The sequence below is a fragment of the Barbus barbus genome, assembly GCF_936440315.1.
Source record: "Barbus barbus genome assembly, chromosome: 12".
NCBI lineage: Eukaryota > Metazoa > Chordata > Actinopteri > Cypriniformes > Cyprinidae > Barbus > Barbus barbus.
Genome location: NC_136740.1, coordinates 23,084,539 through 23,098,111, shown reverse-complemented (window position 1 = coordinate 23,098,111; position 13,573 = coordinate 23,084,539). Strand labels below are relative to the sequence as shown.

The 13,573-nt window shown below is 35.8% G+C and overlaps 1 protein-coding gene across 7 annotated transcripts in view; it reads right to left on the bottom strand.

The window, feature by feature from the left end:
- LOC306878272 (ensconsin-like) overlaps positions 1-12,707 on the bottom strand; it is a 40,179-nt gene extending 27,472 nt beyond the window's left edge. For 2 of the 7 annotated variants that reach the window (XM_079430517.1, XM_079430516.1), the window contains exon 1: positions 12,283-12,680. In XM_079430517.1, coding sequence (XP_079286643.1) covers positions 12,283-12,343 — 61 coding nt within the window. In that variant the 5' untranslated portion in view covers positions 12,344-12,680. Of the gene's footprint in view, positions 1-12,282 lie in introns of all 7 variants that reach the window. The other 5 variants (XM_079430514.1, XM_079430515.1, XM_079430519.1 and 2 more) reach the window with 4 other exon arrangements.
- Positions 12,708-13,573: the final 866 nt, after the last annotated feature.

The window sequence follows — 13,573 nt, the reverse complement described above, 5'->3', positions numbered from 1 at the left end:
AGCTTGTCTAATAATTATGAAAACATCCTGTATTTACTCAGAGGCTGTGTTTTCTGCACCTCAACATGTCTATTCAGCTGCTCTGAGGCGGAAGAGTTTTCCTGACAAACAAAAAACATCAGAAGAATGAGATTGGACCGTATGGCATTGAATGAATGAGGTTTTGAGAGTTTTACAGTGACTAATTTTTGGAGATTTTTCAGCTCAGGGTCTGCTTTCCAGATGTGCTTAAGGTGAGATTTACTCGTTCTGATCCACCCTGAATCCCTTTTCCTCTCTGCACTGGCATTGCACGCTGTCCAGGGGCAAACCAAGTAAATGCTGCCATGCATTGCATTATTCACGGTGAGCTAAAAATACCATTACCACCAGACATGAAATGATAATAAAGACATTGGGAAAAGATCTGGGTTGCTTGCATAAAATGTTGAGTTTTAAAGTAGTAGTAACTAAGAGTACAGCTATTAGGGAAAATTCTGTAATGTGACTGCTGATTTCTGTTGCATTATGCATTTCCTTGGTACTCATTATCATATCTGAAAATAGACTGATACTATATAGCAGAGCACCATGCTGTCAATCAAGCAGGCAACTGACACATATAAAGAAAGAAATATTAGAAGCAAAGCATCCAGTCACCAACATAGAGGTAAAGTGTATTTAATAATCAACTAATTAATCAGATTGATTTAATAAATACATCTAAGCTGTATAAATGCATTTATATTGCATAAGGCCATTTTTATATTAACCGTTTTTAATGATATAATTGTTTTTACTACATTTTGTTATTGAATTAAACATTTTTAAAACAGTGCCTGTTTTCGTGACAGATTTCTTCAGTTCAAACATACACAAAATAAAGACAACAGGTTAAATATAATGAATGAATGTGTAAAACAGTGCATGTGTCAAAACTTTTCTATTTAGCAGTTTCAGCCAAAAGAGAATTAATTTTTAGCCAAATATTTTCAGGTGTTGAAATGTTGGTGGATCACAGATCCACAGATGGCAGATTTTGTTAAGACAAAAATCTGCCATTTTCAACAGTATAGAGACATGAAAAAAAAAAAAAAAAAGTATGATAGCAATGAATATGGTATATGTTATGAATCATATACCATACATAGGACTATAATACAGTACATTACAATAGAAAACAGTGTTTATCTTTTAAAAATGAACACAAGTAAATAAATAAAAAAACTGAATTTCTCCTTTAAGCAGCTCTGTTGCTCTTTTTCAAGGAAAACATGCCATACAGAAAACCGGTTAAATGAAGAGCGCAGAGCAGTCTCAACAAAAAGGGCGCATTGATCCTGAAGGGTATAGAGCTTGAGCAATGCTCTTTTTCAAATATGGAAATGAGACAAACAGGGAGCCGGAAGTGGAAGCAAGCAGTAACCGTCAAATCAAAGATCGGAAGAGGTGAGTGGGGGGTTGGGGGGAGAACAGAAGAACTGGGAGGCCGACTCAGAATGGATCTGCATCTCATTTGAGGCCTAATGAATTACCTCATCCTCAACCCCCCGGCCCCTCGCTCCTCACCCCGGATGGATGATGTAAGCAGGCAGGGCGCCTCTTCTGGGGGAAGTGTGAGGGAGAGGAGCAGACTCACTGGAAGCCAGTGCGTAAACACCAGCTGCTGGGACAGAGCCAAAGAGACCGAGGGAGAGACTGTGAACTGTAATGGCACTTCAAAGTTCTGACTGACTTGCTAAAATGTGATGCGTCAAAACAAATTTACAAAAGCCCCTCAGATTCAAGCTTGAGGTGCCAACAAGTGCACATGACAGTGAACGAATAGATCACTGCATGCTCGACGAATGCACTTAGGATTTTCTTCGTTTCTGTGTCTGTGTGTGTGTGTGTTTGTGTATGTAGGAGTGTCTGAGAGAGGAAAAGAAAGATACGGGTGAGTTATAGCTCGGGATTACATGGTTATTCTTTTTTTTAGCTTCACACATTTCTGTTATGTTACAGGGAGCTAACATACATACTTTATATATACTTTTTAAATATAAATACTACATCATTTTAAACTATATGTATGTGTGTATGGGCATGTGTATATTCTTAAAACAAATTTTATATATGTATAATTATTACATACACATATTTACATGCATATAATGTGTATATATAAATTCCCTGTAACATAACAGAAATGCTAAATAATATCACTGTTTGAGAAACTTCATAGTACTGCAACACAAATTATTATACAAGTGGTGGTTTATATAATAAATAATGAATAACCATGTGGTAATGTCTTTTTTTGGACAATCTAGTGAATCAAATACATTAGACAAGAAAAGTAGAGCATTTCTCATCTCATTTTTATATTTTTCTAAATTGGAAATTGAAGGGATGCAAACCAAAAGTTAAAAACAAAACACTTAGTAGTAAAACTAACAATACAATAGTTCTGAGCGTGGATTCAGATTGAAGCCTCTGAAAAATAGCTGATATGTGCACATCTGTTGAACCAAACACCAATTCAATTCTATATCAATGTGACAAGTTTTACCGTTGCTTGACATCCATAAACAACTTAACTCTGTTAATATATTGATATTTACCATTTAGAGACAACTTTCTTTGCTAAATAACAGTATCCTGTCTTCACAACCACAGACACAATGAGATCAGATGACTGCGTGTGGTTTGAACTCAACAGAACGTCCCTTGGGTCTCTAACCACAATACCCCTGTATGTTTTCCTCTTAAGAGCGATCCTCAGAGGAAGTGACAAGGCCATATGTGGCATTCATATGTGGCCATATGTGCTTCACACGGATGAAGGCCACGGCTAACATGCAGCAAAGGATGCCATTCATAACTTCCTGCTCTGTCATGATGTAAGCTGTCATCCTTGGTGACTAGTGCAGTTTAAGCATTCAAAGCCATTTCTCATATGAGAGCAACCAATTTCAGCACAAAATTAACCTACCTCATAAACTATCGTTTGATCAGTTAGTTTAATGTATTTTTGTTGAATAAAAGTATTAACTTCTTTCAATAAAAAAAAAAAAAACCGTCCCTACAACCTTGAGAACCAGTTCATTTTAAACCAGTGAAGACCTAAACATCAATTCAAGACTAAACTCGTGTTTGGATTTCCAGCGCCACCCAACAACCCAGTGACCATCCCAACAGCAAAAGCCTAATAATGGGATCCACATACACACCAACCTGCAAAGATCTGCAAACTGAGAGCTAAACTATCACATGGGGAATTAAAAACACGAGGCCTTAGACAAACATTTAGAAATTTGATCAAATCATTTAAATAGTCAATATTCAACCTCAACATGTGGAGACTATTATGGTTTTGGCCAACAAAATGGTCATATGGTTTGAATCGATTGCTTTTAGCATCTGAATCTAGCTAATGTAAGCAGTCTGATTTGATGGCTGAAACAAAATATACCAACAATCAAATATCGATCTGAGGTTAAGTCGGCGTCATCATAAAAGCTTGACATCTCCATTAGTGGTTTCTACTAATTCCACCACTTTAAGATTTGAGGTTGAATGCATCTTTTGTGTGAATCACATCATCTTTATAACATATTGACGTTTTTGCTTTGTGCTTCGTCAATACTTTTCAAACCACACCAGCATTTCAACCAGTGAAGACCTAAACATCAATTCAAGACTAAACTCGTGTTCTGCTAAACTCATTCATGTCCCATTTTCTTCTACAAAAGTTTTTAAGAAAGTTTAGTAGCATATCGGTTATTTGATACATATTAAATCTTTCAATTTATTGCTGTCGGTCAATGGATAGAAATCGGCTGATATTGAATTAGATTTAGTTATAAATGCTTATTTCCCTCAATTTTACATTTAAAATTCACTTTGCTGTCATCTACCACTTTTTACATTTTATTTAAAAAACAAACAGTAAACCTCTAAAATGATACTAGGTCATGCTGCACATTATAATATTGTGATGCCTAATTTTAACTCATTGCATTAAATTAGATTTTTTTTTTGTAATTTATTTCACTTTTTTTTGGACAAAATTGTAAAAACTTAATATTGACTATAACATGAAAATAATTATCAGCTTACAGAAATTACAATATGAATCCTGCATGTGAGGAAAAAAACAAAAACGCTTCATTGAAACTCAGATCACTGGCATTTATTTGCGTCAGACGGGCTCTGACATTACAGCACAGATCAGCTGACCGTCACTGCATTCAGACTTCTCCATGATATGCTCTTCACACCTTAAGTCCTCTCAGAAGAACCAGACTGTAAATACAGCCTTTGACAGCACACAGCAAGGCTCAAAGTGCAGTACAGCTGTTATGGACTAAAACTAGGACTCATCCAGATATCAAAACATGAAATTCCCACATAGGGAGAGTAAACCAGGCAAAGGAGTGACAGAGAGGAAATGCCCTCATTGAATTCCAAGGCTTCCTGTGAGATGATATGACAAAGAATGTGGCTTAGGTATTTAAAAGACACTTAAAGATTCTTCGGAGTGAGTCTAAAGTCAGCATGAAATGAAAACTGAAAATGAAATGCATGTTATTGATTTTAGTGGACAATTCTACATCGGTTTCGTTTTTGACATTGTAACTCTGAATCAAAATATCATAGCTCAATCTTGAGGTGAAAACAACAAACTTCTCTTTGGCTATATATACTGGACTTCTCCAATCATTTTGTCTCTTTCTTACAATCGACTGCAAGCTTACATTAAGATCTGCCTCCATCCAATCAACAACATCTAATAGAACCATGTTCCCACCCTACTTTTATTTCTTTTTTGATAATCTGTTTCACTCAGACGTACATCACCATCTCAGTCTTTCCCAAAGTAGAGGACCTATACTTTTATATCTTTTACCTACATAGGAAAAAAGCTCGCTAGCTATAAATATGGCTTTTGTTGAGTGAACACACTTGCCTTAAACTTTGGTCAAACTCTATTGAAATCAATTTGCAAATACTGTATATGGCGCATAGAGTTGCTGCCTCAAATCAGTCACTCATGAGGGTCCATTTTTAGACAGGATGTTTTCTTAAAAGATGCTTAGACAGCAAAACAACTCACTAAACTAATGTTTTGGTTGATGATGTCACTAATATGCTAACATCCACAACCAAAACATTCATAAAGAGCTGTGAAGAAACATTCATAAAGGGCTGTGAAAACAGTGAAGACTGTAAACACTGAACACGTGATCTGCTTCATCTTATGCATCTTAACATCTGAGACTAATGAAGTGTGTAGTGAAGCACCAACTAATACACACAAGTGCTTTAGAGCACTCAGAAGAGCTCGTTAAAATCAGGAGCACGTAAAGTTCAATTCATTAATAGATAAGCTGGATTAAAAGCCTTAAAAAATATTTTTAACCAGCCTAAGCTACTTTTCTGGTTTTAGGTGGTCTGTAAGCCAGTTTTCTAAGGGCTTTCGGCACTTTTATGTTGGTCAGACTGGGAGACCAGCTCAAAACAACCTACATGTAAAACCAGCAAACTAGCTTTAAAATAGAATTTTTCAGCAAGGATAGAATTCCTAGTTTCTCACATTCTCCATTTTCCAGAATTCCTTGCATAATCAACAATAAAGCTTTTCCCACCTTAAAGCTACTCTAAGCGATCTCTCCCGCCCCAAACTTTTCTGATTGGCTAACATAAGATAATTTTTTTGCTGCTACAGAGACAAATGTGGTTTTTCGAGAAACCCATTTCAGTGCACTCAATAGTGACATAATAGTGTAGGGGTGTGCTCAAAATATCGATTCTTAGATACATACCGATATAATAAAAAAAGATACAGTATCGATATTCTAGCCCTTAGTATCGATACTCCGCCCAGCCATTAGGGGGCGCAGCGGCGCCCGCGAGTTTCAAAAAAACTCATGGAAAATGTTAAAGCAAGATGTAGCATTTAAGTGATTTCATAGTGAAATATGTTATGGCAGTACATGGTGTCACAAAAAAGAATTATAAGAAGATTTAATAAGAAGTTAAGAATAATAAGAAGAAGATTTTGTGCTTGTGTGAGCTCAGACTGTACCCTTGGAAAGTTAAATGTTGACTTGTGGTAATTTCCAGATTAATACAATTTGTGTACAATTAATCAGAGCACTTAAAGTTGCAAATATTTAAGCAAAATGCACTGTTATAATGCACTTTTGTCTTCATTAAATTGAAGAAAAATGCAGAGTTCTGTTTGTTGAGTAAATGTGTTCAGCATTAACTAATTGGCTCTGGCCCATGTATTTTTATTGAATCGTATCGAATCGTGTCACATTGTATCAAATCGTATCGAGACAGCTCTGTATCGAGGTACGTATCGAATCGTGACCTGTGTATCGAGGTATGTATCGTATCGCCAGGTTCTCCAAGGTATACAGCCCTATAATAGTGACACTTTACATGTGGCCTTCCAACAGCAAATAACAGATCCGTCCATCATGTTGTTTTAAAAATGACAAGCATGAGCTCTGGATCACACCGTTCCTTCCCCGTCCGCTCTCTCTTCCTTCATCTCTCTCTTGCTCCTCAGCTGAACAAAAGACACACATTCAGTGAGGAATGCTTAGCATTCCTAGCACTCAGTGGCCACACCAGAAAACACAGCGCTTGCTGTAAATGACAAATATGAATGTTGTCTCCGTTCTAAGATAGCTGAATGTCTGTCCATATTAAAAGACCAACATCAAAATATCTGACATCTGATATCAAATTATCTGAAGTTTATAATTCATCAAAAATAAACAAATTAATTAATTAAGCTATTATTCACTTCTGTTATTCTAATAATCATCTAATTAATCTTCTGATAAACACAAATAATTATTTTCTTATGAAAGCACAGAGATAAATAGAATGGACATCAAGCTTTTCAGTGAATAATAGGGATGTAACGATTCACTCAACTCACGATTCGACTTAACCTTCACGATTTTGAGTTCACGATTCGATTGGATTCATGATTTTTTTTTACAAAAAGTTAAGACAAATTAGAAATTAAATGTGTCCTTTTATTACTGCTTGGACAAAATGCAGCACGTTTCTTTTTGAAATTGAAATATAACACTATAATAATATACTAATATAGCACTTACATATTGCTCTTTTGTTGGTTTTGACTACTTCTATTCACCTCATTTGTAAATCGCTTTGGATAAAAGCCTCTGCTATATAACAAAATGTAAATATAATATAAATGTAGGCTAAATAACAAAACTAAATTGAAATTTTAAAACAAGCTCCAAATCAAATAAACAAGTGACAAATAAAATAAATATCTTCATATAAACAAAATAAGGCTTTGTCTGTGCTCTTTCCATTTCAAATTAGAGGCAACCACTGCATTTTAATCATGATCCAAACAAAGATGCTGCATACATGCAGTTTTGGTAACACTTTATTTTAACGTGTCATAATACAGAGTAATTACCTAGTTAAGTACTTAGTAGTAGCAGTTGTACTTACATGAAACGAAATGTACTTACCATGTAACTAAGTTATGGAACGGCCTGTAATTACAGTTTGTAATTATATAGATGTAATAGGCAGCTACTGTTACACATATGTAACAGGCCGAGTCTGTTACACAGCTACTTAAGTACAAACTTGATAAACTTTATTTTAAGTAGCTTATATCTGTGTACTTACATTTATAATTACGTTGTATAAAGTCTGCAACACATATGTAACAATATTTTGGTTACATAAGTAGCTGTGTAACAGACTCGGTGTGAATGGTCTGACTTCAGTTTTATGAAACTACTGTATACATAAAAAATATCTGCATGAAATGAAACAGAAGACGAGCTGAATGAGAAGCAGATTCATGCTCTGCCAGCAGGTGGCGCTTTAAGATTTTCCTTGGTTTTCCGCTGTAAACAAAGCAGCGCTGCACTTAACGTTATGAACTTTAATATGCAATATACAGAGGCAAGATGAAAAGAAAAAAAAACATCTAAACTATTCCAAAGACAGTAAGTTCCCCTCAGACATTCATTCATATAAACTTCTACCTCTAACTGAATCGCGATTAGTTTAGCATCTCAACCGATTTGAATCATCACATATAGGAGTCGATCTTCAACCGGCTCATGGTTAATTGTTACATCCCTAATAAACTCTGTGTGGTTGAATATTGTTTTTGACCCCAGTGACTTACATTGTGGACAAAAAAAATCAAACATTCTTCAAACATTCTTTTATGTTTTGCAGAAGATAAAAAGCCATAAAGGTCTGTGAAGCCCCTAAGGGGTAGGATTTGTGTTCTCTTACGCTTTGTGTAAAAAAAAAAAACTTGCACTCCCACAAGGAATTTTGTATTCCTTTGCAAAACTTTTGAGATGGAAATAATATGAGATAATGAAATATATTAAACAAATGTGTGTTATATGAAAACATATTAAGTTTCTGATGGGAACTTTTGCTTGGGAATGCAGAATGCTTTGTGAGTCAATGCAAGTTTCTGCAGGAACAATACTTTTGTGAGAGGAAGCAAAGGTTTCATGAGAATTGAAATTTTTAGCATCTCCACAGGTTTGAAATGACATTAAGGTGAAAATATTACGACAGAAAGTTCATTTTTGAAAGTGAAAGTGACGTGACATGGTAACCCATACTCGGAATTAGTGCTCTGAATTTATCCCATCCTAAGTGCACACACACACAGCAGTGAACACACACACACACACCCGGAGCAGTGGGCAGACATTTTTACTGCGGTGCCCGGGGAGCAGTTGGGGGTTCGGTGCCTTGCTCAAGGGCACCTCAGTCGTGGTATTGAGGGTGGAGAGAGCGCTGTACATTCACTCCCCCCACCGACAATTCCTGCCAGTACCAAGACTCGAGTCCGTGACCTTTGGGTTACGAGTCCGACTCTCTAACCATTAGGCCATGACTTCCCCACAAGTCGTGGGGTGAACGATAATCACTTTTCCCAACCATTGTAAACTGGAAACTGCAGCATATTTGTTATGCAGTGGCAAAAGATTGCCACAGCTACGCAGAGGATTTACCAGATTCTTTATTCAATGCAAATTGTTTTATGCATAGCGGGAAGAAAAATGGATGAATACATACTGTAAACCATAAGTGACGTGCAATATTTTTGAGATCATGCAAATTGGATTTTCAAGCCTTCCTATTACGAACAAAGAAAGAATAAAACAAAATCTATATTTAGAAAGAATCTGGAGTACAGTAGGTGGCCACCAAAATCCTTTTCCTTCAGATTTCCTTGCAAGATTCAATTCTTCCGAGAGGATTAATTACTCCAGAGACACATTTTTAGGCCAGATTTGATGCAGTAGAGAACCGCATCTATTCCTCAGGCTGAATGTGCTACGGTTATCACTGGTGCATAACTGTGTGTGTGAGTATTGAAGCTTGTGGTTGGGATTTATAAAATTGGATTATTTGATTGTTACATGCCAATTAAACACATCTGAATCTCATTTAAAAACATCTGAATAAAGCAAAGGTAAAATTTCACACTACTTCAAATAAGGAACTAAATAATGTGCCAATTGCCTAATGGGATACCATGTTATCTTAATTTAGTGTACAGTATATTTTCCAAAGTTTTGGTTTCTTCATTCTGTTACAATGTCATTTGTTGTCATCCCAAAAATGGGGTCATTTGCTGCACATTACATAAGCGCCTGTTGTTTCAGGGTTTTGAAACTGAATGATATTGTTTCACAGGCATGACAGAGAAGGGTGTGTGTTTAAGAATGTGTGTTGGGGGTTGCTACATGTTACACAACAGAAACTGGCCCCTATCAGTCTGACAAACTCTTTAGACTCAACAGAGACATGCACACAATGATTAAAACGGTTTTCTAGCAACACTATTTCACTTAAAATGATGCATAATGAAAAAATATATAATGGATCATGCTCCCAAATACAAAGCTTTTCTGTGCAATAGCCTGAACAAATTAATTCTATGATTTTTCTTTTCTTGAAGGTATAACTCAAAATGTCATTTAGATTTTTGATATTTTATTAACATAGACTTGTTTATATAAAATGCTATTAAGCAGATTGAATTACCCAGAACTGCTGAATGACATATTTTGACAAATATACTATTATAAATGGATATCCATTTATTAACAGCAACCAACATTTATTGATCAAAATAAAAACTGGCACATTCTCCGCAACAAGAACACACAGACCTTGACTTGTTTAATGTTCTGTTGAAACCTGAACATCATGGTGCTTGGATTATCGTGAATAAAAAAAGTCAACACTGCTTTAATAAATAACAAAACATTGCTGAAAACAGTGCTCTTTGCACTTTATTGACTTTCAAAATAGTAAATTGTCCTGAAATAATGATAGGCACATTAATTAGACAACATTTGGTCCAAAATTTGTCTTACCAAATCTTGAGTAAATATATGTAAAATAAGCATTTAGCTATTTAAATACATTTCATTCACAGTCAGTACTTGGTATTATTTCATACATCAACATTATTGTGATTAGACACCAGTCAACCACTCATTTCAGTTCTTATTAATAACATTTCAATCTATAAACAAACCAAATAAAGTGAAAAAGTGGGTCATTAAAGTGGCGATTTATTAGTGTTCAGTGAAGCCGTTTTATTGAATGCAATGAATCTTAATGATTCAAGCACACTAGAGACCGCTTCTCAGGTTAGCAAAGGGAGAATATAATGAAACACAGCAAAACAGTGCAGACGGCTGGGGGTGTAAAACGAAAGGCGGGGGGAACCGAGCAGCACTCGTGCCTGAATGCAGATCTAAAGAAAAGAGAGATTAGAAGACGCTCTTCAAAAATCCTGACTGGGCAGAACTCAACAGAGCAGACCTCGTCAGACTGAAAACACCTCAGCTCCCATTCAGAGCAAGCTATTAACATTGAGAACTTAAATTTACTTTGTTTTCTCTCAAACAACTGAATAATGGGCTCCTAAGTGTGTGCTAGCATGCAATGTGTCTTGTTTTGTATTTGGCATAAAACGAAAGGAGATTAATCAGCACAAACCGAGCCCTTCTATGAAAAATAAAAAGAAAGTTAATGAGTAACAGTCGACAGTGAATGAAGTCCTCAATGTAAAGGACTCAAAACACAAAAGTAGCATCTTGTTCAGGTTCTGAGAAAGAAACTCAAGTCCATTTTAGGACAAAATTTTCAATTTGAAAGTTTTGCAAGTGACTAAACTGTATAGTCTTTAAGTGTTTTAACAAAGTCTCAAGGATATTTACTCATAGGCATGATCCTCATACAGAGACCAGTCACTGGGACAAGAAATGAGACATCTGCAACAAATGAATGACAAAGTCCAATTATTTCAGAATGACTTTTAGTAGACAATCACCACTTAAAATAGAATCAAATAGATCAACTGTCTTGTTACTGTATATTCATGCTTATCAGGACATGCATAATTGCAGGGTGTATCCTAATTCAATGGCTTTCTGCACAGACTAGCTGTTTCCAGGGAATGTATCATCCAAATCACTTTGTAGATCATATGCTTCTATTTACTGGGTGACTATGGAGTCACTGCCAAGATGATAGAGTCAACAGATTCATTAGAAATCACGTGCATGCGACCAGAAGTGTTTGATGATGAATGAATCATAGGGATCAATTGAAATTAGTCTTTAATCATTTTGTATTCTATTGTTATAGACTGCAAGAGTGATGTCACAGTGCACGTCACAATAATCCATGACATCCACAGATAATAACAACAAACATCATGCTAGCAGACAGATCATCGCTAACAACTAGTAACTAATAACTAGTACTGTGAAACATTATGAATACGACACAGCCTATATAGCATTCGTTGTCCACTGAGCCTGAATGGATTGTGAAATTCCCGGGAGAATAACCGGGATAGTTTGACATAATACTCAAAAAAATCTATATAAATACGTATTTGTCTATTTTGAAATAAACACAGATAAAAAATACAAAGTTACATAACGTATTAAATGAATTAATGAAGATGTATTTATTTAATGCAAAATAAATACCACTCTAGAACAGCAGAAGCCCTAGCATTATTATATTGAATTTATTATAATTTCAAATATATTAAACTAGCTTCAGGGTGTGTAACTGCACAACGCTAACGTTACCTTAAATAACAGTTTCTATACCGTTCCCACGATAGCTACTAGTATTTATATTAAACGGATATTGTTGGTGGAAGGTAAAGGCTTCTCTACACAGATCATAAATCACGAGGGAAAATACTGATTTATTAAGTAAATATAAACGCCGACTTACGTGGTTCTGAGGGTGTGAACTGATTTATCCCCGGCTGTGTGTCAAGATGGTTGAATTCCATCTAAATCATGCGGGATTTCCTCTCTAAAATGTATTCATTCCTTTCGTGAGACAGGGAGAAACTTTCTTCGATCGCTCCGGATTTCCACAGGCACACGAAACCGATCCCTGTTCCTGCTCAGCCCACAACAATCCCCTAAAACAATCAACTGAAGGGTCTTGGGAAAATATTATGGATACGACTGATGCATGAAGAGCCCGTGATTAGAGTCCAATCATAAAACGGTAGATTTGTCCCGGCCTGATTGAGCGGTGAGATTGAATAAACTTTGTGAAACGGAGCGGACACGGTGTCTGTGTGCTCCCTCTGCCGCTCTGAAGGTGATGGCATGCGGCTCATTGTGAGCCGACGACCGTCCCAACTCGGCCTCCGGTGTGGAATGTACCACACTTTACATAGGGGTGCATCTAGAATTAAAGGAATCACCAATTAACGGCGATGGTTTTGTTAATACTGTTTAGAAACTACAAAAGTAGTCAGAAATAGTTAAAACATATCTACTTTGTCTTGTTTTATCTTTTAAAGCTCACATCTTTTAAATAATGTCACCTATTTTACCTGTCCAACCTGTTTTACATTAGAAGGTTCCGTCTGCTTGCGTCTTAAAAATTTCATTTTAGAAACATGCCATAACGACTATTCAAAATTATGTTTTTTTTCTCTGTTTTGAGTCCATATCACATTTCCCCCTTGCAAATTATTTGCATAAATGTGTAAAAAATTTAACCACCCATGAAATCAAAATGTGAGTTTTGTGCTTTTTGTCCATATGTGTTAGCACAGAGATCATGCATATGCTATATGTTGAAAAACATTAACTTTTACTTACTTATTTTTTATATATACGCTTTCTCTTCCTGGCAACAGACCAAAAATATTGATGACTCATCCTGCACTGGCTTATTTTATCCAATAAAATGCTCCCTAACATGAGAATGTCCCTCTAATATACCTACAACAGCAAGTAGCAAATAATCATTTACACCCTCAAAATCCAGTCCAAACTTACTGTTTCAAAAGGATACAGTAAAGAAACCTTATGTTTGTAATACATTATATTTTTATTCAAGTTTTTGTTATCATGGTGTAGATTAGAGAACATTTCATAACATAATGTCAAAATCATATTGCAGAAGAAATCAGTTTCTTGTTCAAACCAACTGTTTAATGTTTAGTTCAGCATGACCTAATATATCCTGAGGGGCAAAACAATGATTACGGAAAAAAGGT